The sequence below is a fragment of the Callorhinchus milii genome, unplaced genomic scaffold (assembly GCF_018977255.1).
Source record: "Callorhinchus milii isolate IMCB2004 unplaced genomic scaffold, IMCB_Cmil_1.0 Scaffold24, whole genome shotgun sequence".
In the NCBI taxonomy this organism is placed as follows: Eukaryota; Metazoa; Chordata; class Chondrichthyes; order Chimaeriformes; family Callorhinchidae; genus Callorhinchus; species Callorhinchus milii.
In genome coordinates this window covers 5,090,857-5,114,471 of record NW_024704765.1, presented here as the reverse complement: position 1 = coordinate 5,114,471, position 23,615 = coordinate 5,090,857, and the positions used below count along the sequence as shown (strand labels likewise).

Sequence of the window (23,615 nt, the reverse complement as noted above, 5' to 3'; positions counted from 1 at the left end):
TTCCTACTTACTGCTAGGCAAACAGAGGTGTGTGGAGTAAGATCTAGATGTGGGGATGGATTGTAACTTGTTAAGACTCTTGTTGCTGATTATTGGATGTCTGTCTGCCTACACACTGTTAGCCAAGTAAGTCTGAGATCAGGAAAAGCTCTTTTACAGAAACTTCTACCAGGTGTGACAGGTTGTGGTGGATGGATGGAAACTCTCTGCGTTGCAAACGGCTTGATAGAATTGCATCGTATATTTTACAAATGGGTTTTTTCCAAAAGTGTAAAGAAAAGAACATCAACGTAAAGCTGAACTATTGTTGACCCGTCATGCTGTGCTGTATAAGAAATACAGAATAATTTCTGCTGGACAGAGTTTCACAGGAAAGCTAAAGGGTGGGTATCCTTTAGCTGCTAAAAAAAATTGTCCGTCAATGTACATCGTTGGGAGTTGAGAGCTCCAAGTGCGTCAGAACTTGAGGCTGAAGCCGGGACCGGCTGCTGAGGCTCCCTGGTTGGTGGTTGTCAGGTGAAAGCCATCCTTCAGATCATCGTCGCCCTGAAACGGCAGATTTCACATTGAAAGGCTTTGCGGCAGAAGTAAATAACAGCCACAAATTACATTTTTCTAGTGCCTTAATTTCTTAATTCCAATTCCAATACAAAACTCTGTGAATGTGGTGCAACAACTTTCACATCGAGACGATGTCTCAAAGCGCTTCACCCGATTCACTGTGAAGTGCAGTGACTCTTCATCCATCTGACTAAACTCTTATGCGTCCTCTACTTTAATAGGGATGTTAAGGTGCTTTGAGGCAAGAGAAACACTAAGTAATCTCGGTGGTGGAAAGGTAAAAAGACTCACCAGTTGGCTGTAGCCAAGCCCTCCCTCCGGGGGACGAGGACTGGTTCCACGTTTAACCCTCTGTTGCTCGCTCTTGGCCGGCCACGTGGGGAACATGGAGGGCTCTATAGGAAGCGGCGTCTCCCTGAAATACTCATGTTTCAAAGCTTCTTCTGCAGTTATCCTTTTGGCCGGGCAGTAGGTCAGGAATCTGTTCGAAACAAAAGAGATTCAATCAACCCCCCACCAGCACAAGAGCAACTTACATCTGTATTTGACGTTCCACGTAAAAGTACTGCCTCAAAGTGCATTACGGAATTAAATCAATTAGAAATGAAACAAGTTGTTATTACAGACCCAAATTTTCACCAGAAAAAAATGTTCTCTGAACAACAGGTGAGAGAGGACAAGCCAGTTTAATTGAAACCTGGGCTGCATTTGATCGAGAGGGGAATACAAGCCAGGAGAAACACACCAGCTTTCTTTCAGATACTGTCCGGGCTGGTAGCTTCAATACCAATGTGAATCACATGACAAATGGAATCTAAATAAGTGCCTCAATGTCTGAAATTATATTGACGATAGAATGTAAAATGGGCAAACATTGCAACCGCATTGCCCTGGCAATAGCCAATGAACCTGAAACCGTGGGCTGAGTTTTGATGAAAATGTATTGGCAGGTCACATTGCCTCTGACAGTGAGAAAGCTCACTTGCCAACGCAAAGCATTCAATACGTGGCTCCGTCTGGCCAACACCACCGGGTCTGGCCTCCTCGTCCCCCGAATCCTCCGCTCCACCATCGGCGGCCGTGCCTTCAGCCACTGTGCCCCGAGGCTCTGGAACTCCCTTCCTCACTCCCTTCGCCTCGCTCCCTCTCTTCCCATTTTCAGGTCTTGGCTGAAGACCTTTTCTTTTCGACCGCGCCTTTGGTCACCTTCCCCCCCCACTCCCCCCGGCTCGGGCCCGGCATCTGTTACTGTGTAGTGCTCTGAGACGCCATCCGGCGTGGAGGGCGCTATATAAATCCAAGTTGTTGTTGTTGGCTCTTTCTTCGCACAGTCACCAAGACAGAATCTTTTCTCTGACTATCATCGCTGCTCTTGATCCTAATTTCCCGAGCGTCGCAGTCTTGTTAAGCAGACAACAAAGGAATTGCAACTCGTCGGTCGATTAATTTGGTGGCAATAATACACAGAAAAGAGGTTAAATAATTTGTAGCAAATTCTACATGTCAGGCTGACTGGCAGGAGAGCGTTAAAAATGGTTCAGACTCCAGACAGTCTGTGCAGCAGTCAGCGAGACACGCAGACGAGCATCTCACGGCCAGAGTCCACAAGCTTGTGGTTGAGGCACTGACTTGCACTCGTGTTTGCCAGCCACAGCAGGGGTCAACTGCGTCAGCTCTTGGCAGCGAGAGTTGAGGGAGATGGAAATCGGAAAAAGTCATCTCGTGCCAGGCGAGTCTCAACTCATAGCCAGAGTATACGGTTCATCAGCTCTCACATTAGAAGGTGTTAGCTTGGCTCAACTGGTAGCTCTCGGCTTTTAGGTCAAGGTGGTTTGGTGTTCAAGCTCAGAGTCAGAACTTGAGCTCACAACCCAGGCTGTATCCCAGTGCTGTGCTGTTATTCTGAGGTCCAGTCTGACTGTTCTTCAGGTGGATGTTAAAGATCCCCATTTGCTCTATTCACAAAGACAAGGTCCTCTCGCTGTTCTGATCCACCAGATTAAGTCAGCCCTTTGTAGGACATTGCTTTGTGCAAATTGCCTGCCGGGTTTACCTACAAATACAGTCATTACATTTGTCTTCTGCTGCGTGTGAAATGACTGGCACTTTTCTTTCCCCAAAAAAAGTTACTACACTTGCTAATAATCACCACAAAGGACTTTAAGGTCAGTCCGAAGTATTGCCTACAATTGAAATGGTCAATGGAACAGGATTATGCTGTTCCCTGGTGTATCTATAAGTGAGGAAGAATGTTCAAATAGCAAACCTCTCCAAAGCCCCCAAACTGGAAATATTTAATTGACAGTTAATGTCCAACTTTTCTGTTTCTAAAAACAGAATGTACTGTCTTCTTTTGGGCTTGGAAGAAGAACATTTGCACACACACCCACACACATACGCTGATGCAACAACTCGTAAATCGTCGCAAGTCAGAAAAAGCAATGCAAACAATATGTGCGCGGTTGATTTTATACTTTTGTTGAGGTTTTCTGCTGAACTAGGTGGAGAAACGTCAGCGGTGGATGAAGGAACAAGACAACTCATGTCAGCATCCAGCGCTCACTGTTTGTGATCAGGCAGAGCGTAGACATGTCAAAACAAGCCATTAGCATCGAGTACAGTGACTGTTTTGGTACAACTTCTTGTCCTTTATATCGTAAACCTGACTAACTGATACATAGACTCAAAAAAGCTTGGATTTTCATAGCAACTCACCATGTCAATACGGCTCAAAGCGCTTCACGCTAATTGCTATCTAGTGTGGTGACTTTGTAGTTGGAGGCAAACGCAGAAGCCAGTGTGCGCACAGAAAGGCCCTACACAAACAGCCTCCAGGTGAATGACCAACTTATCTGGAAGATTGATGGCCAGGACCTTAGGACAAACTCCATTCTCTTTATGATTAAGCCTCATGGGATCTTTAACATCCACCTGTACAAAAACACACACACACAGCGAACAGCTCCCTCAATTCTTACTCACCGCCACCACATGTATGCCAATTAAAGTGCAACTAAATATCCTGGTTGGTGTTAAAAGATCTTGAGCACCCCGGGTTTCTGCACTTACTTGTTCATGAGGTCGAAGCCTTGATCAGATAAAAGGGCCCCAAATCGCTTGCGCAGGTTGTTGAACGGATACTCAGTGAAAGTCATTTTCTTCACTGCCGGGAGCTCATTGTAGCCTGGCCAGATCTTCTCACTCGGTGTGCCCAGCTCCTGTGTGCGAGAAAAACACTCAGTTTAATTAACAGCATAATAATTCCCTTAAGTTGAGGTTTTAAAAATAATATGGGGATTCCATAGAGTAGCTACAGAAAAACTATTTCCTCTGTGTGGGGGGAATCCAGAACAAGGGGCATAATCTTACAATTAGAGCTAGGCCATTTGGGAGTGAAATTAGGAGGCAGTTTTTCACACAAAAGGTAGATCTGGAACTCTCTCCCCCCCAAAAGGCTGTGGATGCTGAATCCATTCACATTTTCACTACTGAGGTGGATAAATATTTGTTAGGTCAGGATATCAAGGGATATGGGGCAAAGGTAGGTAATTGGGAGTTGAGGCACAGATCAGTCATGATCTTATAGTATAGCAGGACACGCCTAAAAAGAGTCTCTGAAGCCTTGTCCTTTCTTAACAAACCCAGTTTTTACCTTAAATATTTTGTTAATCTGGTCAATTTCCGATTTGCCTGGAAACAGAGGTTTCTGTGTGAGGAATTCAGCAAAGATACAGCCCACTGACCACAGGTCAATCGCAGTCGAGTATTCCTGCAAAACAAGAAGAATGGGGGTGGAGGGGGGGAACATATAACAATAATAGTACAATAATCCTTGAATTTGATATAGCGCTTTATTATTTTCTTTTAAGGATTGCCCCTGGAAAAGTGATCAGCCAATCGACTTAACTGCTAGAGGTGCCTGGTGTAAAGAAACATGCCTAAGATTTCATCCCGCCTGGGAATCAAACCCAGGTCCTCTCGTTTGCAAGGCAGGTGATCCAACCACTGAGCTACGGGAATAGCAGGAGGTCTGCGACCGTCATTAGATCAGACGTATTTTCAGACTTGAAAGAGAAAATTGGTTTCAAAAGTGCTGTATCCCCCCCACCCAAGGATTATAATAAGGTCAGACCTATCTCAGGGTAAGGAAAGAGCAATATTTTGGGGTGTTTTCCACTCGGCAGTCACTCCCCCCTCTCCCAAACCCAACTAACCTTTGCTCCAAGTAACAGCTCGGGCGTCCTGTACCAGAGAGTTACCACAACGGGCGTGTAAGGTTTCAGTGGAGAGCCATACTCTCGAGCAAGTCCAAAGTCGCCAATCTAGAGAATGCATAAATATTACATACATGAAATAAACACATTCATTACATTTGACAGGTCAACACTACTGAGAGAATTAGCTCATGGAAACATTAAACAAAAAGCAGTTGACGAGGAATTTGATGCCTTGGGTTGGATTTATTAGCTGCCGATTCAATAACATTGTGATCTCCTGTTAATTGTCTCGTTTTAAACAGAGAAAATCCCTACAATAGAATGCCACAGCATTCAGTCCATCACATCTGCGCTGGCANTTTTTCTCTGCCTATCTTTGCGGTAGATCGAATTAAGCGCTTTGGGACGTGAAAGGTGCTTTGCCAAATATAAGGATTATTATTATTTTCAAGCACAGCTAAACATTCCCACCCTGCTCCATGCAGGTGAATAGCTCGATTGTGAATAATGTCCAACTGGGAGATGCACTACAGGTGCCATTGAACCATCCCTTGGGAATGTTGGGTGAAAGGGGTATTTTTTTTTGAAGAGGAATTTTTTTTTGCCGCCGAGCCAAGCCCACTCCTCTGCTCTCTCTCCATACCATTTAATAGTCTTCTTTTCAAGCATCTAACCATTCCCTTTAATAACAATGGATTCTGCTTCAGTAGCAGCTATGGAATATGGGCAGGAACATGGAAACTGGCTCAATCAGAGAATTTGTGTTGTCTGAATGTATTTGAAAATACATACACACAAAACACAAAGGGGGAATATACTGGAAACATCTCGATCCTCATTATTACCATGTTCTCCTGCATGGACTGACCTTGAGTATTCCTGAATGGCTGAGCAGCAGATTGGACGTCTTCAAATCTCGGTGCAAAATCCAGTTGTCGTGAAGATGCCGAACACCTCTTAAAAGCTGGATCATAAGCGTCTTAACCTCACCTGGAAGAGAGCGGATTTGAATGGTGACGGGTTATTCGGAGAGAAAATAATACTCTTAATAATGTGTACGAATGGCATAGATGAACAGAATAAACACACACAACAAAATCACAAACCCGTGACCTACAGAGTTACTAGCCACAATAGTAGTTGCTATAAAGTGTTTTGAGATATATGGCTCTGCATCGAAAGCAGTGATTTATTATTTGATGAGAAAATGTGAAATGTGGTTCCACCACGTGGTCAGACAAGAGATTGCATGTACTCCTCTATATAAATGATGTATAATCCTTGCGTATGATACAGTGCTTTATCAGGTCGTTGAGATGGGTCAAAGCTCTTGACAGAATATATTGTTATATATATTGTTATACATATACTGTTATGTAGAAGCTGAACATCGGTACAGATGATTCCAACTTCTTTCCCATTCTGCACTGCTCACGACTTATACTAGAAGAGCTTTACAATACAATACAAAATTACATTTGTATAGCGCCTTTCACGTCGGGAGGACGTCTCAAGGAGCTGGACACTCAGGGATTTGGATTTTACCTGGCAAGAAGGGTTGTTTCATGGTTTCCATTAAACTCTTGAGGTCATGTTCCACATAGTTCATGACTATGTAGATCTTATCCATGTTGCTTCCCACCACGATTTCCTGTAAAAGAGAAGTTTCAATAATAAATGATTATTCACACATGTGGCACCTCTCACTAATACACAAAATGCTCCGTTCTTGTAGGCATTTTTGAGGGCCTGTATGAACATCGGGCTATGAGTTTGACCAGGTTTTTAATTGATTGGCGGATGACTTTCCAGGGGATAATAATCCCTTCAAATTAATCCTGGAAAAACGATCCGCCAATTAACTAATAACCGGGTACCTTACTGCTAGGTAAACAGAGGTGCATGAAGTAAGGAAACCTGCCCAATGCTTCGCCCTGCCCAGGAGTGAACCCAGGTCCTCTTGCTAGCGAGGTGAGTGCTCTAACCATTGAGCTACAGGACTCAACTGTTAACAACTGAGAAAACCTTGAATATGCCCAGAATGTCTTCCAATGACTTGTTTAAATGTAATTAGATGTTACGTACTCTAACAGTGACGATGTTTGGATGCTGGGCTTTCAGAATTGTGTTGATTTCCCGAAGCGATGTGATTGGAAAGCCTTCTTTCTCCTTTTCCATTTTTAGTCGCTTCAAAGCCACGATTTCATCTGAAAGAGAAATGACAATCACAACATAATAATATAATCATAATCCTTGCATTTGATAAAGCGCCTTATCATGTCTTCGAGACATACTGTAAAGTGAATCGACTGTGTATTTTGTGGGCTAAACAAGGCAGCCAATTGCGCACAGCAGTGACCCACAAACAGTCGTGGTTTGAGTGACCAAATTATTATTTTTATTTATTTACTTTTTTGAAGGGATTATTAGCTCAGGAAAAGCAATCCACCAATCGACTTAAAGTGACCGGACTGATGTTAAACTAGCTGCTGAGTAATTTGGATTTAGGAATCAATAAGGCAACTATTCTCAACCACTTGAAACAGTATATTACACACCCACCTGTTTTTTTGTCCTTGGCTCTGTAAACTACACCATACGTTCCTTCTTCAATCCTATTGAGACACTGAAATTCCTCCACACTCCGGCAACCCTGAAAACAGCAATAAATTGGTCACTCAATTCACTTGTGGGACGCTGCTGTGCTCAATTGGCTGCCGCGTTTCGCCCACAAAATATACAGTCAATTCACTTTACAGTATATTCTGTGAAGCCCTTTGAGACGTCTCAAAGATATGATAAGGCGCTCTAACAAATGCAAGGATTATTATCATTAAAAACAAATGCTGCAAAATAATAACGTAAAATATTGCAAATAATTGCTTGTTTCAGTGACTCGCAAATGTTTATTATCAGCAGCGAGGGACTCACATTTTGGAAATGCTTGCATTTAAAGGCAATTTGTATTAAAATATCATAAAAGTGGGTATATTTTCAAAATACAAAATATAGTCAATACACTTTACAGTATATTCTGTGAAGTGCTTTGAGATGTCTCGAAGACGTGATAAGTCGCCATATCAAATGCAAGGATTATTATTCTAATCACACATGTTGACTGACCCACACGTGTCCAAACAGTGAGGTAGCCATACCTGAAGAGCTGGCAAGTACTGTGGCAATTCTTTCTTCAACTCAACGGGCGAGACTGGCGGGGAATCTGGAATGTACTCTCCCTCCGTCAGTTCGGTAGAGATGGGACTCTCGTCCTCCACCTCATCCTCTTCCTCCATGCTCTCTTCGGAATCGTGATCAAACTTCGACTCTGCAATGAATAACTTCGGTTGATCGAAGGGCAAAGAGCAAAGCTCTCGATTTGTACTTGAGGCAAATTGAGTGTGGAATCCTGTAGCATAGTGGTTAGAGCACATGCCTCGCAAGAGGACCTGGGTTTAATTCCCGGGGTAGGACGAAACGTTGGGCAAGTTTCCTTACTCCACACGCCTCTGTTTACCCAGCAGTAAGCAGCAACCCGGTTGTTAGTCGATTGGCGATCGCTTTCCCGGCAACAAAAAATAATTTGGTCATTCAATCCACGACTGTTTGTGGGACACTGCTGCACGCAGTTGGCTCCCGCGTTTCGTCCACAATATTGTAAAAAGGCAATCCATTTTACAATCGATTCTGTGAAGCGCTTTGAGATGTCCCAACGACATGTTAAGGCGCTATATCAAGCGCAAGGATTATGATTATTATCATAAAGGGTTACCTATTTGGATATGATTCCCATTCTGTCGTTCTTCGTCACTGTGCTCCTCTTCTTCACTAATCTCTCCTGAAAACAAATAGAAAGTCAGAACCTTCACGCTCAAAACTTCATTCCGAAAGCTTTGTATTAAACCTTTTGTATATTCCCTAAAGGATTATTGCTTTACAGCATGCGGGTTTATTTCAAAGCATAGGGGTCACTTAAGGTAAGAATTACTAAAGATTCCTCACCTCAGATTTTCCCTCAACTTTTATGCAAGCAGATAACGAGGTAACCACAGAAATTTCAGCCACAGGAGATCGCTCGTTCTATTGTGTCAGTGATCAAACACTGGAACAGCCTATACTAGTCCCATTTTGAGACAGTATTTTGTCTGTATACACGATAGCATCAGGTTAAATTAGGGTGGATGCCAGCTGTGATGTTCCTTGTGCTTAAACAGGCTGTGGACAGTCACCTTGCAGAACGCAGGAAGAAAGAGGCACTCGGGTATGAGGTTGGCAAGTCACCAGCTCCTCTGAGACCAAATATCAGGTCTCGCCACCTTCAGCACAAACAAGGAAATACTGGGAAAAGGGAAGACATTTGTGTTGTTTTCTGTATCAGGCACTAACCCAACCATTAGCCTCATCCTCACCAGACTCCACTAGTGCCTCATTGATCAACTTCAAGCTCATCCACTAACCTTCAAATCTCCTTATGATCTGGCTGGTCCCTCTCTCTGCAATCTCCGCTAGCCCTATTCTCTTGCCAGTGACCTCCTCTCTTGCCTGCTCTGATCGACTGTTTCGCCCACAAAATATACAGTCAATTCACAGGGAATTCCGTGAAGCGCTTTGAGACGTTTCAAAAGACGTGATAAGGTGCTATATCAAATGCAAGGATTATTATTGTTATTATTATTAGTGTTTCCTCCACACTCCGCTGTCTCACCATCAGTGAGTGGTCAAGCCTTCAGACACCACACCTCAGCTCTTTGGAAAGCTCCCTAAATCCCTTTGCCTTTTGCTTTCAATCCCTGCCTTCACCTTTGTGAATCACTTTCAGAAGTTCCGCTGTGCGCAATTTCGCTCAGAAAATATAGTCAATTCGCTTTAGAGAAAATTCTGTGAAACTTTTTGACACGTCTCAAAGACGTGATAAGGCACTGTATCAAATGCAAGGATTATTATTATTATATTATTATTCATCCTATGCTATACAAGTGCAAATTGCCATTGAAATGAAAGCCACGTTGATTAGTTAATGCAAAAATGTTAAAATTAGTTCTCGTGCCTCCACAGGACTTGTACCTGGCTCTTTGAGATGTAAGAAACGTGGCATTAGCGAGGGATAGTTCTGTTCCTCACCCTGTGACTGTTGGGATTCAACCTCAGACTGACTGGGAGATTCCTCTTCAGACTCCTCCTCACTGCTGCTCTCTTCCTCAGAGGCAGTCACAGACCCTGTTGGAACATAACACAAAGGAAAGTGGGTGAGAGGAGACCAAGGTTCATCCAGTTCCTCCCTTCAACCATCCTGGTAGTCGCATGCACGTATCACGTCCTGAATTACTCCTATACACATCAACAAAGGTGCCACATTGTATGCTGCTGAGTGCAATTAACTGCTGTGATTTGCCTACACAATACAGTCAATCCACTTTACAGTGTATCCTATGAAGCGCTTTGAGATGTCTCGAAGACGTGATAAGGCGCTATTTAAAATGCAAGTTTTCTTAAGGAATAGCGTGTTGAAATATCTAGCACATGTAACCCAGTCCCAGGACAATCCCAAACTAACCTGAGGAGGATTCTCCAGACGTTTTTCTCTCACTGTCGCTGATGTCCTGGAGGTCAGACAGTAGGTCCTTCTCCTCATATCTCTCCTCCTTTACTGTGCAGAGAAATGCCATATTGTCAAGGCAATTGGTACAATACAAAGCACTTACAAACAAACAGGACATCACCCATCAAACCGATGGAAACTGGCGTGTTCTTAACACACCGATGCATCAGGGTGTTTTTAATTAGGCTGTGAGGGATACTGAATTCATGCTTCATTACTACAGTGGCTAAGGCTGCACCCATGTGGAGTCCTGCAGCTCAGTGGTTAGAGCACTTGCCTCGCAAGTGAGAGGACCTGGGTTCTCGCAGGGCGAAATGTTGGGCAAGTTTCCTTACTCCACACGCCTCTGTTTACTTAGCAGTAAGTAAGAGCCCAGATGTTAAGTCGATTGGCGGATCGCTTTTCCCCGGGTAACAATGGTAACATTCCCTTAAAAAAATAAAGAATAAAAATAATAATTTGGTCACTCAATCCACAACGTTTGTGGAACACTGCTGTGCACAATTGGCTGAGCATTCTGTCGACAAGATATACAGTCAATTCACTTTACAGTCTACTCCGTGCAGCGCTTTGAGATGTCTCAAAGTCGTGAAAAGGCGCTATATCAAAGGCAAGGACTTATTATATTCCATGCAGTAACAAGCTAAACATCAGAGCTCCATATACTGCACAGCTTTATCAATGTGGCTCAGATGTCCCACAAGATGTAGTTATTTCCAGCGAAGGCTTGTCTCTCAATTGGGGGCGATGGATTCAGGTTGGTAGGTCCTTACCATTTTTCCTGACGTCCCCCGGTTCCATCCTATCCCTGTGGAACCGTATTGGACTCCGGCTCCTATGATGCTGCTTGAGTTTGTCACTGTATTCCTCCTTCACATTTCTGTGGTGCAAGATTGCTGCAAGACAGCAGGGAAGGAAGAACACACAAATTCATTCATTCCTCAACAAGCTGACGAAAGAGGAAGTTAATGCATGTCAAGCGACTGCCACGTTTCATTCCACCGCAAAATATACAGTCAATTCACTTTGCAGAATATTCTGTGAAGCGCTTTGAGACGTCTCAAAATGTGATAAGGCGCTACATCAAATGCAAGGATTATTATTATATGGTGGAATGTGGACTGAATGGACTTTGGTCTTCTTTCGCCTGGCAAAATTCTTATGTTCCTAATACAGTGAACAAGATTAAATAGTATTTATACTATGTGTTAAGAGACTTTGAGCACATTAAAGGTTAACGATAAACCAGACCAGAAAATCTTAGCTTCAATTCCGAATCTGAGTTAGCTAATCTCGCCCAGGCCTGCATTTGGGACCCAAAAATTGGCTTTAAGATAATGGTCTTCAACCTAAGGGCACAAGGTGTTTTGGATCTCAGCATATCATTCTCCTGACAAAAGAACAGATGGGAGATGAGGAGAATTCTTTTTAAAAGCATCGAGTTGTTACGATCTGGAATGTACTGCTTGAAAGGGTGGTGGAAGCAGATTCAATAACAATAATAATCCTTTCATTTGATATAGCGCCTAATCACGTCTTCGAGACATCTCAAAGCGCTTCACGGAATATACTGTAAAGTGAATTGACTGTATATTTTGTGGGCGAAACGTGGCAGCCAATTGTGCACAGCAATAATAACTTTGCAAAGGGAACTGGATATATACTTGAAGAGAAACAAAATGGCATGGCAATGGGGAAAGAGTAGGACTAGTTGCATAGCTCTTTCAAAGAACTGGGATAGGCACGGTGAGCCGAATGGCCTCCTTCTGTGCTGTAGGATTCTATGATAATCTAAAAGCTGACGCAATGAGCCCTACGTGAAGTTTGAGAGGCGATTTACAAGCTCCAAAGTACCTTCCCTCCTGACGTCTCGCTCTTTCCTCCGTTCCTCAGCCCGTCTCTCTCGCTCTTTCAGCTCCCACTGTTCTTTCTGAAGCTGTTCCCTCATTCTCCTTTCTCGCTCTCTCTGACGCTCCAGTTGTTCGAGACGGTCCCTGGAACATACACCAACATTTTGTAAGTTTATAAACCTAAAAAGAGCATTTAAAAATATGTAATTAGTTGTTTTCGCACATCACCACACACAATAATAATATAACAATCTTTGCGCATAGCAGTGTCCCACAGACAGTCATGGATTAAGTGATCGAATTATTATTTTAAAAATCTTTTCTTTTGAAGGGATTATTACCCCGGCAAAAGCGATCAGCCAATCGACTAGCAACCAGATTCCAAGTTACTGCTAAGTAAACAGAGCCGCTCGGAGTAAGGAAACTTGCCTAACGTTCCGCCCGGGTCCTCTTACACTATATTATACACAATAGATCACTTATTACCCACCACAAGGCTAGTTAAAGCTGCGCTAATCCGTAACATTCACACTTTTAACCAGGTTAACAATATCGGATTACATCTCCACCCCCCCCCCCCCCCCCCACCCCCCAATCCCTTAATCTTTCAGCTCCATCATTACTTGGAGCACCAAGTTCTGGAATCTATATTTTTGCTTTTAATCGTCACATGCTATTAAATATTTTCTTCATAAGCTGCCCGACACTGAAGAGAAACATTCATCACCTTTCTCTTCTGGAATGTTCTCTGGCGAGTTCTCTCCGTTTCTGCCTCTCCCTTTCTCTCCGGGCCTTGTCTTGCTCCTCCCGCTGTCTCTTTCTCCGCTCGTGTTCCCTCTCTTTTTCCTTGTCTTTCTCCTTCCCTCTCATGTGCTTTCCTGTTGGCAAATACAATCCATGTTATTCTTTGGGACGTCCACCCGATGTGAAAGCCGCTGTACAAATGTAATTTCATGTTCTTGTTCTTTGCTTGAAACTTTAGAATAAGGTAGGGACTCATCAGGGCGGGCAAAGATACGAGAACATTATAATGTTATTAAGGCAGGGAAGTCCTCTCGCTTGTGAGGTGAGTGCACTAAGTACAATGCTTCAGGACTCCAGGCGTAGCCAGCAAACAAAGCGATAAAAGTTCAGTCAAGTTCCTGTCTCACCTTCAACCGATCGGCTTCGGTGCCTTCGTTTTTCCTTTCGCCGTTCCTCTTTTCTGTGGTGAGATTTTTCTTTTTTGGAGGTTTGCTGAGGAGGTTTGATTGCCAGCGATTCATCCTCCTCGGCGCTAGGTGTTCAAAGAAAATGGCGAGTGTGTTAGCAGAAGCCATTACTGAACCCAATGTGTGCTCTCTGGGCCAGATGAGTATTGCTCCAACATACGACGTGTACTAAAGCGAGAGTGAGTGAGTGAGTGAGCGAGCGAGCGAGTGGATGGGTGGGTGGATGAGTGAGTGAGTGTGTGAGAGAGAGAGAGAGAGAGAGAGAGAGAGAGAGTGAGTAAGTGAATGAGTTGGTGGATGGGCAAGTGAGAACGTGAGTGAGTGAGTGGGTGACTGAGTGAGACCAGCCACTCAAGTAACGTGAGAACTCAACTTTAAAATAATCACCGGGAGAATCAAAAGGTTACAACAACATTTTTCACATAAGCGAGCTGCTGAGGTTTTTCCCCGCCACATAAACCCTCTACTCTATTAATATAATAATTTTTGCATTTGAGATAGCGCCTTATCACGTCTTCGAGACGTCTCAAAGCGCTTCACCGACTATACTGTGAAGTGAATTGACTGTGTATTTGTGGGCGAAACGCGGCAGCCAATTGTGCACAGCAGCATCCCAGTTGTAGATTGAGTGACCAGATAATTCTTTTTTATATACACATGTGCGTGTGTGTGTGTGGGGGGGGTGGGGAAAGTAGGAGAAAGTAGGAGAAAGCTACCTCATCAAGTTTCTGCTTAGAAAAATCAGTACTTAAAAGAGCAACATACCGATCATCTATAGATTCTTCTCGTCTGTGTGGTGAATTGTGTATGGTTATCTCCATCTTATCTCTGTGGTCTCGAAGCTCTCCTTCCTCCAGTGAATCCCGCTTAGATTCCCTGTCATCCAACTAAGGTGATAAAAAGAGGGTGATAATCCTGACCCGTTTTGCTTCTTACAATTTTATTTCCAACATCCTGCCTGGTGCCTACATGTCCTTATGGCTGATTGTTCTTATCTTTGATCTGATGTCCGTCACTTACTTGCCTCATCGCCAGTTTCCCACCTAGTGTGTGTGTCTGTCACTTGTTTTTTGACAGCTGTGCCAAAATGGTGGCTTTCATTGCGTCAGGTTTCACTTGCACATCAAAGAACACGGACTGTTGTTACCTTCTGTTATGTTACTGATTGTTCTGAGAACAGCAAGGCATTTGGACCTCGAAAAAGCAGCGGCATACAGAAATCACACAACTTATATCAATACACAGTGAGTGGATCACGCCAGCTTTCTCGCGTGGTGTAATAACACGAAACTACAGCTACTGTGAAAACCTTCCTGAGGCTTAACCCGTTCTGCTTCGAGAGTTCAAAGCTGCCATCAAATCAACAACGCAAACAAATACATCCACAAAACCGCAGTGGCTGAAAGAAAGATTTCCCAGTACAGCAATTGGGTTGTAAAAATTTCAAATATTTTTCATTGATTATTGTGGCTTCCTGAGTATTGCTTTGGGGGGGGGGGGGGGGGCTGGCAAATTGAAAGGGAGAATAAAAGGGCTCCACTGTAGTACATGCCACATGCACTCCATACAATTACACTTTAAAGACGTACATAATTGAAAGTTGGTTAAAAATCAATACAGAACAGAATACATGCAAAACACTGATTCTTACCACACAAATTATTAACCCTTAAGCGTGCTACTGAGGTGTTTAGATGTTTTCATGTGCCTGGTTATGGTGGGGGGGGTGAAAGGGGGGGGGAGAGAAAGAGGGGCTCACGCTTCAATCTGAGCAAATGAAAATAATATCAGATCTACAGTTCTCATCTATACCGACAATTAATCAGGTACCTTTCACACTGGCTACAAATACTGGCAGGAACAACCAGTCAGTAATTTTTGGGTTAATAAAAAAAAAGTTGTATCCACTTTCAAACGGTTGGAAAAAAAGATAAAACAGGTAGGAAAAAAATGTCAAAACAATGAAGATGAACAGGTGAGACGCATAATAGATAGGATGCTTGAAATCAATCACAGAACATGTTCCTGTACAATGATTCCTAAATAGAATCATAAATTAGTTAAATACTATCAAATAAGGATGTGTTCTACTGTATTTCCTGTTGCAAAGTTACCCCTTAGTTGAGTTAATCTGTTGGAAGGATAAATGGGATTGAATTGGGATACTTGCAAGAATAAATTTTTATATATGATAAATATGATTTGCAGAAAACTATGGAATACAGTAAGAGCAAAACAACATGAAGGATTAATGAACCACAAAAAAAAAGTATTTTTCAATTCATTAAGGTCAACTGACCCTAAAGTCCAGAACATCGCTAAGCTTCCAAGGAATAGGAGAGGAGACCAAACAAGTCAAGAAGCAGCCGTTCAGGTCATAATAGTAATTCTTGCATTTGATATAGCACCTTATTAAGTCTTCAAGATGTCTCAAAGCGCTTCACAGAATATACTGTAAAATGAATTGACTGTATATTTTTGTGGGTGAAACGCAGCAGCCAATTGCACACAGCAGTGTCCCACAATTGTGGATTGAGTGACCAAATTCTTATTAAAACTTTTTTTTAAGGGATTATTATCCCCAGAAAAGCGATTCGCCAATTGACTAACAATCAGGCTCCTATTTACTGCTAGGTAAACAGAGGCCTGTGGAGTAAGGAAACTTACTCCAGGAATCGAACCCAGGTCCTTGCGAGGCAAGTGTTCTAACCACTGAGCAACAGGACTCCACAAAGTTTGGGCTTCATAAGGAGGACTGTGGGAGGGGAGGAGTTTCACAATCTGAGATCCTGGGAAAGGATGAGCTCAAAAAGATGACAGGATGACTTTTTGATTCCAACACCTTGAAGGAACTTGGAGAAGGAAGAGTTGGTATGATGTATGACTTTTATTTTAGGTATGAAGCTCATATCTACGCTGCCAGGATGAACAACTGGGAAAATCTATGGAGAAAACTGGGTTGAACAAGCTGTCAGCGAGATGGGTTTCATGATGCAAATCACGGAATAACTCAAGAACGTGCTCAATGGCAGCTTGGAGAACTCCCTACTTGCCAGTGAGAACCTTGGGTTTGGATGAGGAGGCGAAATATATAGTCACATTCGCAGATGGGATGAAAAGGACTGTACACATAAACCATCCACTTCTGAACACACGGGGTGTTTGCCTTACAGCCAAAGTGGATTCCCAGAAACTCTTAAAAGTCACTTCACCTCGTGCCTCGGTGACAGTGGAGGACCAAGTCAAAACAGTTGGTCGTCCAATAGCAGCGTAGGGTAGAAACTCCCGCTTACCTTGTGTTCTACAGCACAGCAATCTTTTGAATAGCGAGCGAGCTTCGTATTGGAACAATGAAGTACTGAGTTAGGTGATCCCAGCTGAGGCAGCAGTTTTGGGGCGTTACAAACGGCCTAACCTCGCCCAACCCCCGTTCTAGGGAGAGGGAATAAAATCAGTCTGGGTTCCTGTTCCTGGTTCCTATCCAGGCACCCCTGCTGGTAAACAAATGTGTGGTGGTCGGGTGAGTAGAGGATCAGGCATGGCTGTGATCCCACCGCCCGCCCCACCCGTCCTCCCCCCCAATCCCCCTCCCCTCTGGTCGAATAGTCAGCCGACATTCGCTCTCTAGCTCACACACGAAGATAGGTCGCTGGGGTGAGTGAGGTGACATAGGCCTGCTTGTGGGACCATAACCCAATGGGAGTCAGAGGCTGAGGAAAGGAGATCACCGAAAAGGAGAAAATGTGGTTTGATTTGATTTTCCACAATCCTTTCAAAAAAGTTATGCGAGGCATACAAGTGCAGATTCCTTTATTCTCTGTGAGAGAGACTCAGGTACTACAGGAATATAGGAACAGGAGTAGGCTGCTCCTCAAGCCTGTTCCACCATTCTATAAGATCATGGCTGATCTGTACCTCAACTCCAATTACCTGCCTTTGCTCTATATCCCTTGATGCCCTGACCTAACAAATATCTATCCACCTCAGTCGTCAAAATTTTAATCGATCCAGCATCCACAGCCTTTTGAGGGAGTTTCAAATTTCCACTACCCTTTGGGTGAAAAAATGTTTCCTGATTTCACTCCTAAATGGCTAAGCTCTAATTTTAAGATTATGCCCCTTGTTCTGAATTTATGCCCCCCCTAGTTCTGTACAGAAAGGGAAAGGCCCTAGATATGAACATGAACAATTTCATATGTTCACATGAACAATGTCTCGAGGAACGTCTTGAGGATTACTGAAATATTAATCTAGCACAAATTATTACTGCACACTGTTGACTCTCGGATGCTGCTTAAGGTGCGTGTAAAAAAAACCCGGCTATGTGCACAATTAAATCATTCACTAGTTAAATTAAATTTACCATGCCATTGCCCACCTCCCCCGGTCGGGTCCAAATCCCTGATTGTCCAGCGCCTTGGGACGTCCTCCCGACGTGAAAGGCGCTGTGGAGATGTAATTTTGTATTTTGAATTCAATATCGTTTAAAATCGGGGCCAGCAGAGAAACAAATTTCTACGCTCCGAAGTCAATGGAAAGAAGTGGTCATTTCTGGGTCTGTGAACAGGGTAGAATTTCTTAAGTATTCAGTTTCTAGAAACGAGCTCAGGGTTTTAAATCCCACCTCCCATTTTGCCGAAAGTCACACAATCTGAAGCAGCATAGAATGAAATGCGTTTCAGTGGAGCCGTTGTTCTGGTGCTCATCTTTGAGATGACAGGCTGTGTAATTCTCACATCTACATGAGATTGATCCCTACTTTGCTACTTTTCTCCATTTTAACGAAACCCTGTGGAGTCAGTAAATCTAACAAACAGCTGACTCCTGATGTAGTGACATTTCACCCCGCCAAAACCAGATCTGCTTTTATATATAGATATATTTTTTAAAAAAAACGGTTCCACTCCTGTAGCTACTTTTAAATATTTAGTCACTTTAGAACACACGGAAAGTATTGCTAGGAGGCAACAGGATGGGAGAACGACGATGTGAATAATACTTTAAAAGAATACTCTGGGTAGTAATTCTACCACTTGTTGTTTGTTGTCTGTTTAGCTAATTACTGGAAATACAGCAATAATTATTCATCAAAATGGGTAGCGCCAAAGAGAAAAAGCAGTCACTAATTTGGGACACAAAATGCCGATAGCTGGACGACTTACGTTTTTGGGGCGTTTCACATCAGGCTTTTCCTCCTGCTCCTTGCGACGTTTCTTTTCCTGCAAAATTTCTTCAAGAGTTTTTACTTTCCAGTTATCCTTTTCATCTCCCATTGGCACAGACCACAATGAGCTAAAACAGAATCAGTTACACGCTAGTCATTAGGTTAGAACAGACACAATCGTTCTGAGTCAACCTTCTTACGCTGCACTGCAACAACATTTGAAGTCCTGTAGCTTAGTGATTAGAGCCCTCGCCTCGCAAGCGAGAGGACCTGGGTTCGATTCCCAGGCAGGGCAAAACGTTGGGACAAGTTTCCTTACTCCACCTAACAGTAAATAGGAACCCGGTTGTTAGTCGCTGGCTTTTCTGGTGGGTTGTGGGACACTGCTGTGCGCATTTGACTGTTGCGTTTCACCCACAAAAATACAGTCAATTCACTTTACAGGATATCTGTGAAGTGCTTTGAGATATCTCAAAGATGTGATAAGGTGCTATAACTAATCCAAGGATTATTATTATTATTTAAAGTTACATGGGCTTCCCGACATTTCTGAAGGTGAGGTGATGTGGGACTCTCTTCCATCAGACATGGTTCAATGAGTTTTGGTTCCAAATATTCTCTTCATCTGAGCAAATACTTCCTCCAGGACACTTGTTGGCTAGCTTTCATTAACTGAAAATTAAAGCTAACCTTAACTTCTTTTTAAGTTGCGTTTGAAGAGTTTCTCATCTTTAACCTGAACAAAAAGCTGAAACAATTTACAGACATGAGCTCTCGGGTTAGACACATTCTGGGTAGTGCAGTTTAGTATTGCAGTACAGTGGAGTCCTTTTATTGTCACCTTCAATTTGCCAGTCAAAAAAGTGACAATAAATGGGAAATGACCTCCCAGGAGAAATAGTTTTCTGGACAAAAAAAAACAGTTAAGATCAATAAAATCAGGAAGATACAACTAAATCACTTTTGACAGGAGCTGATACTGACATTCACGCTGTGCAGTGAGTTTAAATGGTGAGCTGTGAGCAGTTGCACGCAGCTTTCTATCCTGCATGTCCCTCGCATTCTTCTTCGACCGTGCCAACGGTCAGCTACCCCCTCCCCCCGGCTCGGCGTCGTTCTCTGCCACTGTCAAGTGCTCTGGGACGCTACCCTGCATGAGGGAAGCTATATAAATGCAAGTTGTTGTTGTAGCTATCCTGCAAGACAGCTCGACAGCAGAAGTAATGTACACACCACAAACTTAACATAATACAAAAATTACACTCGGATTCAATTTTTTTTAACATTGTGTGATCTGTACGTCACGGCTTTTCCAGGCTTTGCAGGTATCAAAAAGCAATCAATAAAACACGATAACCAGAAACTAATGCTTGGTTTGAAAACAAAACTTCCAGTCAAGCGTCTTTCCTTGTCCTTTCATATGCAGTTAAACCTGAAGTGACAAAACAAATGACAATAAAGTCTACATGTACATTGTTTGTATATAATTAATGTCAGTCGGAATTGATACTCAAGACCAAAAACTAATTGATGTCCATTGATGAGCTGGGATTTTAGACAAAAATAAATAATAATAATAATTTGGTCACTCAATCCACGACTGTTTGTGGGACACTGCTGTGCGCAATTGGCTGCGCATTTTGCCCACAAAATATACAGTCAATTGGTAATATATTCTGTAAAGCGCTTTGAGATGTCTTGAAGACGTGATAAGGGGCAATATCAAATGCAAAAATATTATTATCAAGTTACAATATGGACTCCACTGTACTTCTAGCATCCTGTATGCACCGAATTTAAAGGAAATCTGTCAAATTACAAATATTATCAAATGCAAGGATTATTATTAGAATTATTATTATTATAAATACACAAAAGGCAGTAATTCATTAGCACAGCTAGATCTTGTTCTCTGTTATAAACAATTACAATCCAAAGCAAGAGTACCATACCACTCAGGTACAAGGCAGCAAGAAAGATTTCAGTATTAATTATAGTGATAGCGGTAATTGGTATTAGTGCCCGAATTCACTAAGAAAACATTGGGTGGTAGACCAAAAATTTAACATGCTTTAGAACTGTATGTGTTTGAAATATCTACTGAACAGCCAACAACTTTAATAGCATTGATATTTAATAAATCTTAATAATTTTTTTGAAATTTTATACTTTTTATTGTTATTTGATAGTGATCTTATTAGAGGGTTATTATCAAGAGTTAGTTAATACCTATGTCTTTTGGGATCTATGTCCATGGGCGCTGCAGCAAAATTAAAGCATGCTCCGATTGCGCATCTTATGACTAGGTTCTGCCTTTTCCTACTACTTCTCAGTAATGTGAAATTATATTATCATCAATATTTTACTCAGCAATCTTATGATAATGTCATGTAAGGGTATCAAGTGATATGGGGCAAAGGCAGGTAATTGGAGTTGTGGTTCAGATCAGCCATCATCTAATAAAATGGCGGAAGAGGGCTGAATAGCCGACTCCTGTTCCTCGCGTTCTGGGATGCTACGCTGTGTGAGGGGCGCTATATAAATGCAAGTTGTTGTTTTGTGTATATATGCATGCTGGGCTTTCCTTTCAATGAAAACAGTTGGCAATCTTAAATGTGAAGTTGATTTTAGGGACCAACCAATCTTCATGACTATCCTTCAGATTAATGAATACTCCCATTGTGCACAAAAAATTCTGTCACTTTGTATTGAAACACAAGTACTATATTTCCAAATAAATGAAAAGTAAATGATTCGAGCAAAAATATAAATGCTTTTTTATCCTTATAATTCCTGATAACTGCCAATATTGTAAGCATGTACAGAAACATCAAGCAGTTGGTACCAGTAACATGCAACACTAACTGGTATGTCAATAATTCAAATTGACAACTCAAATTTCGGACAATCGCATTTGTCTTTCAATGTCAATTTTGCTGTTGCTAGTTTCCCAGCGTTTTGAGACGTTATTTCAAATATCCAGCACTGATAAGTGGCTTAAGTCAAACTGTTCCGAAGCACTTTTTTAAAAAATAAGTTACTTTGAAGTGCGGTGTCAGATAGTGCCTACGTGCGGACTCATCGGGCAATGCTCAATATTGGGCTACTTTTGGGGGCGAGTATTTGGTTGACTTTGGGCTACCAACATATTTTAATTGCCGTCAATTTCGCTCCTGATGGGTGTGATGTGTGTGTGTGTGTTGTGTGTGATGGCATAAGAGGAAGAATGGGGCTTCAACCCTCAAGCTTCTGAAACTGTTGGCAACTGAGCTAAAGATAGCGTCAGATTCCGTTATTACCTCCCCCCCCCCCCCCCCCCCCCCACCACCCCCAAACGACTGTTTGCCTGGACGCTGCTGTGGGCGATTGGCTCCCGGCTTTCGCCCACAAAACACACAGTCAATTCGCTTGAATGCCCTATACCCTGTGAAGCGCTTTGAGACGTCTCGACGACGTGTATCAAATGATTATAAAGTCTCTCGAAGTCACTTTGGGTACTTCCCTCCCTCTCTCCCCCCTCCCCCCAACCCCACCCCACCCCGAACCCCCCGCCCGCCCCTCCGCCCCCAGCCACTAAAGACCAAATAAAAAGCCTTGTGGGGCCGAGGTTGAGAGACTGGAGGAAGGAGTCTGTTTGTTTGTTTGTCAAAGTCCCTGAAGGAGAAGCTAACGAGAATGGGGGGGTTGGGGGTGTGTGTGGGGGGGGGGGGGGGGGGGTGGACGAATAAAAAAACAGACGAGGCGCCATCTTATTAACAGGACGAGAGAGGCCGGGCTTGAGGGAACCGAACAGGCCTCGCTGAGCCTCCCGGGCCGCCTCGCACCCACTCACCCACCCTCGACAGCGTGAGGGGGTGCGACTCCTACCACGAGGCCGCGGCTTCAGGCCTACCCGCCCGCCCTCCCCTCCCCCCCTCACGCCTCGGGCCTCAGTAACCGGGTGGGAGAGGCGGTTATTATTTCACGCGCGCGGTGTTGGTGTTATTATTATAATTATTATTATGATGGCGGCGGCGGCCCTGGAGACACTCACCTCCCTCCGCGGACCTGCGGCTTGACCCAGGTTGTCGCGCCAAATCCGTCACTTCCGGCGGCCCCCGGGCCGTGGGCTCTTTCTCCCCCGCGCGCTGTCTCCTCCTGCGCATGCGTACAGAGCACCTCACAGCACTGCTCAAATAGGGTTTGGATGTCACGTCATTTCAAACCTCAACCGCCGCCTCACCCTCACCCCCTCCTCACCCTCACCCCCTCCTCACCCTCACCCCCTCCTCACCCTCACCCACCCCTCCTCACCCTCACCCCCTCCTCACCCTCACCCCCTCCTCACCCTCACCCCTCCTCACCCTCACCCCCTCCTCACCCTCACCCCCTCCTCACCCTCACCCCCTCCTCACCCTCACCCCCTCCTCACCCTCACCCCCCCTCCTCACCCTCACCCCCCTCCTCACCCTCACCCCCCCCCCCTCACCCCCTCACCCCCCCCCCTCACCCTCACCCTCCCTCACCCCCTCACCCTCACCCCCTCCTCACCCTCACCTCCTCCTCACCCTCACCCCCTCCTCACCCCCTCCTCACCCCCCCTCCTCACCCATCACTCCCCCACCCCCTCCTCACCCTCACCCCTTCCCCACCCCCTCCTCACCCTCACCCCTTCCCCACCCTCACCCCCTCCTCACCCACCACTCCCCACCCTCACCCCCTCCTCACCCTCACCCCTTTCCCACCCTCACTCCCTCACCCCTTCCTCACCCACACCCCACACCCCCCTCACCCTCACCCACACCCCCCCTCACACCCCTCACCCTCACCCCCTCATCTGCCAAAATAAAGCCGCTACGTTTTACCCTATATTCCGCCGAGCGCTTTTCGAGACATTTCAACGGCGCGATATAGGCGCTCTTATCAAGTGCAAGGATTATTATAATTATTCTGGTAAATTTATTTGGATTTTTCATGTTGCATTGCATTCTTTTGCAGTCACAAAGCAATACTATTATTTACTATTATCCCAGCTTC

General features: G+C 43.9%; 1 protein-coding gene across 6 annotated transcripts; it reads right to left on the bottom strand.

Moving 5' to 3' along the window:
- Positions 1–222: 222 nt before the first annotated feature.
- cdk11b (cyclin-dependent kinase 11B) lies at positions 223–22,718 on the bottom strand. 6 transcript variants are annotated; one of them, XM_007907263.2, is made up of 20 exons: positions 22,633–22,716; positions 18,598–18,727; positions 14,201–14,322; positions 13,376–13,500; positions 12,952–13,102; positions 12,229–12,404; positions 11,148–11,270; positions 10,330–10,422; positions 9,840–9,992; positions 8,548–8,613; positions 7,934–8,103; positions 7,341–7,431; positions 6,864–6,985; positions 6,324–6,429; positions 5,647–5,768; positions 4,776–4,883; positions 4,214–4,330; positions 3,631–3,779; positions 853–1,042; positions 223–546 (listed from the first exon to the last, which is right to left on the bottom strand). In XM_007907263.2, the coding sequence occupies exons 2-20, from the start codon at positions 18,706–18,708 to the stop codon at positions 457–459; spliced, it is 2,385 nt and encodes a 794-aa protein (XP_007905454.1). In that variant the 5' UTR covers positions 18,709–18,727; positions 22,633–22,716; the 3' UTR covers positions 223–456. The 6 variants fall into 6 exon arrangements, with proteins under 6 accessions (XP_007905454.1, XP_007905456.1, XP_007905455.1 ...); XM_007907265.2 differs by having other exon boundaries at positions 9,897–9,992; XM_007907264.2 differs by having other exon boundaries at positions 12,229–12,368.
- Between the last annotated feature and the right edge of the window lie 897 nt (positions 22,719–23,615).

Bases quoted from the DNA above. Each gene is read 5' to 3' on its own strand.
- cdk11b (XM_007907263.2), bottom strand. From the start codon at position 18,708: ATGGGAGATGAAAAGGATAACTGGAAAGTAAAAACTCTTGAAGAAATT. The intron at 12,405-12,951 runs GTGATGAATGTT...TGCTCTTTTTAG, and splicing joins GAACATTCCAGAAGAGAAAG to GTTTATAAACTTACAAAATG. The intron at 6,986-7,340 runs GTGGGTGTGTAA...TTTCTCTTTCAG, and splicing joins AGCCAAGGACAAAAAAACAG to ATGAAATCGTGGCTTTGAAG.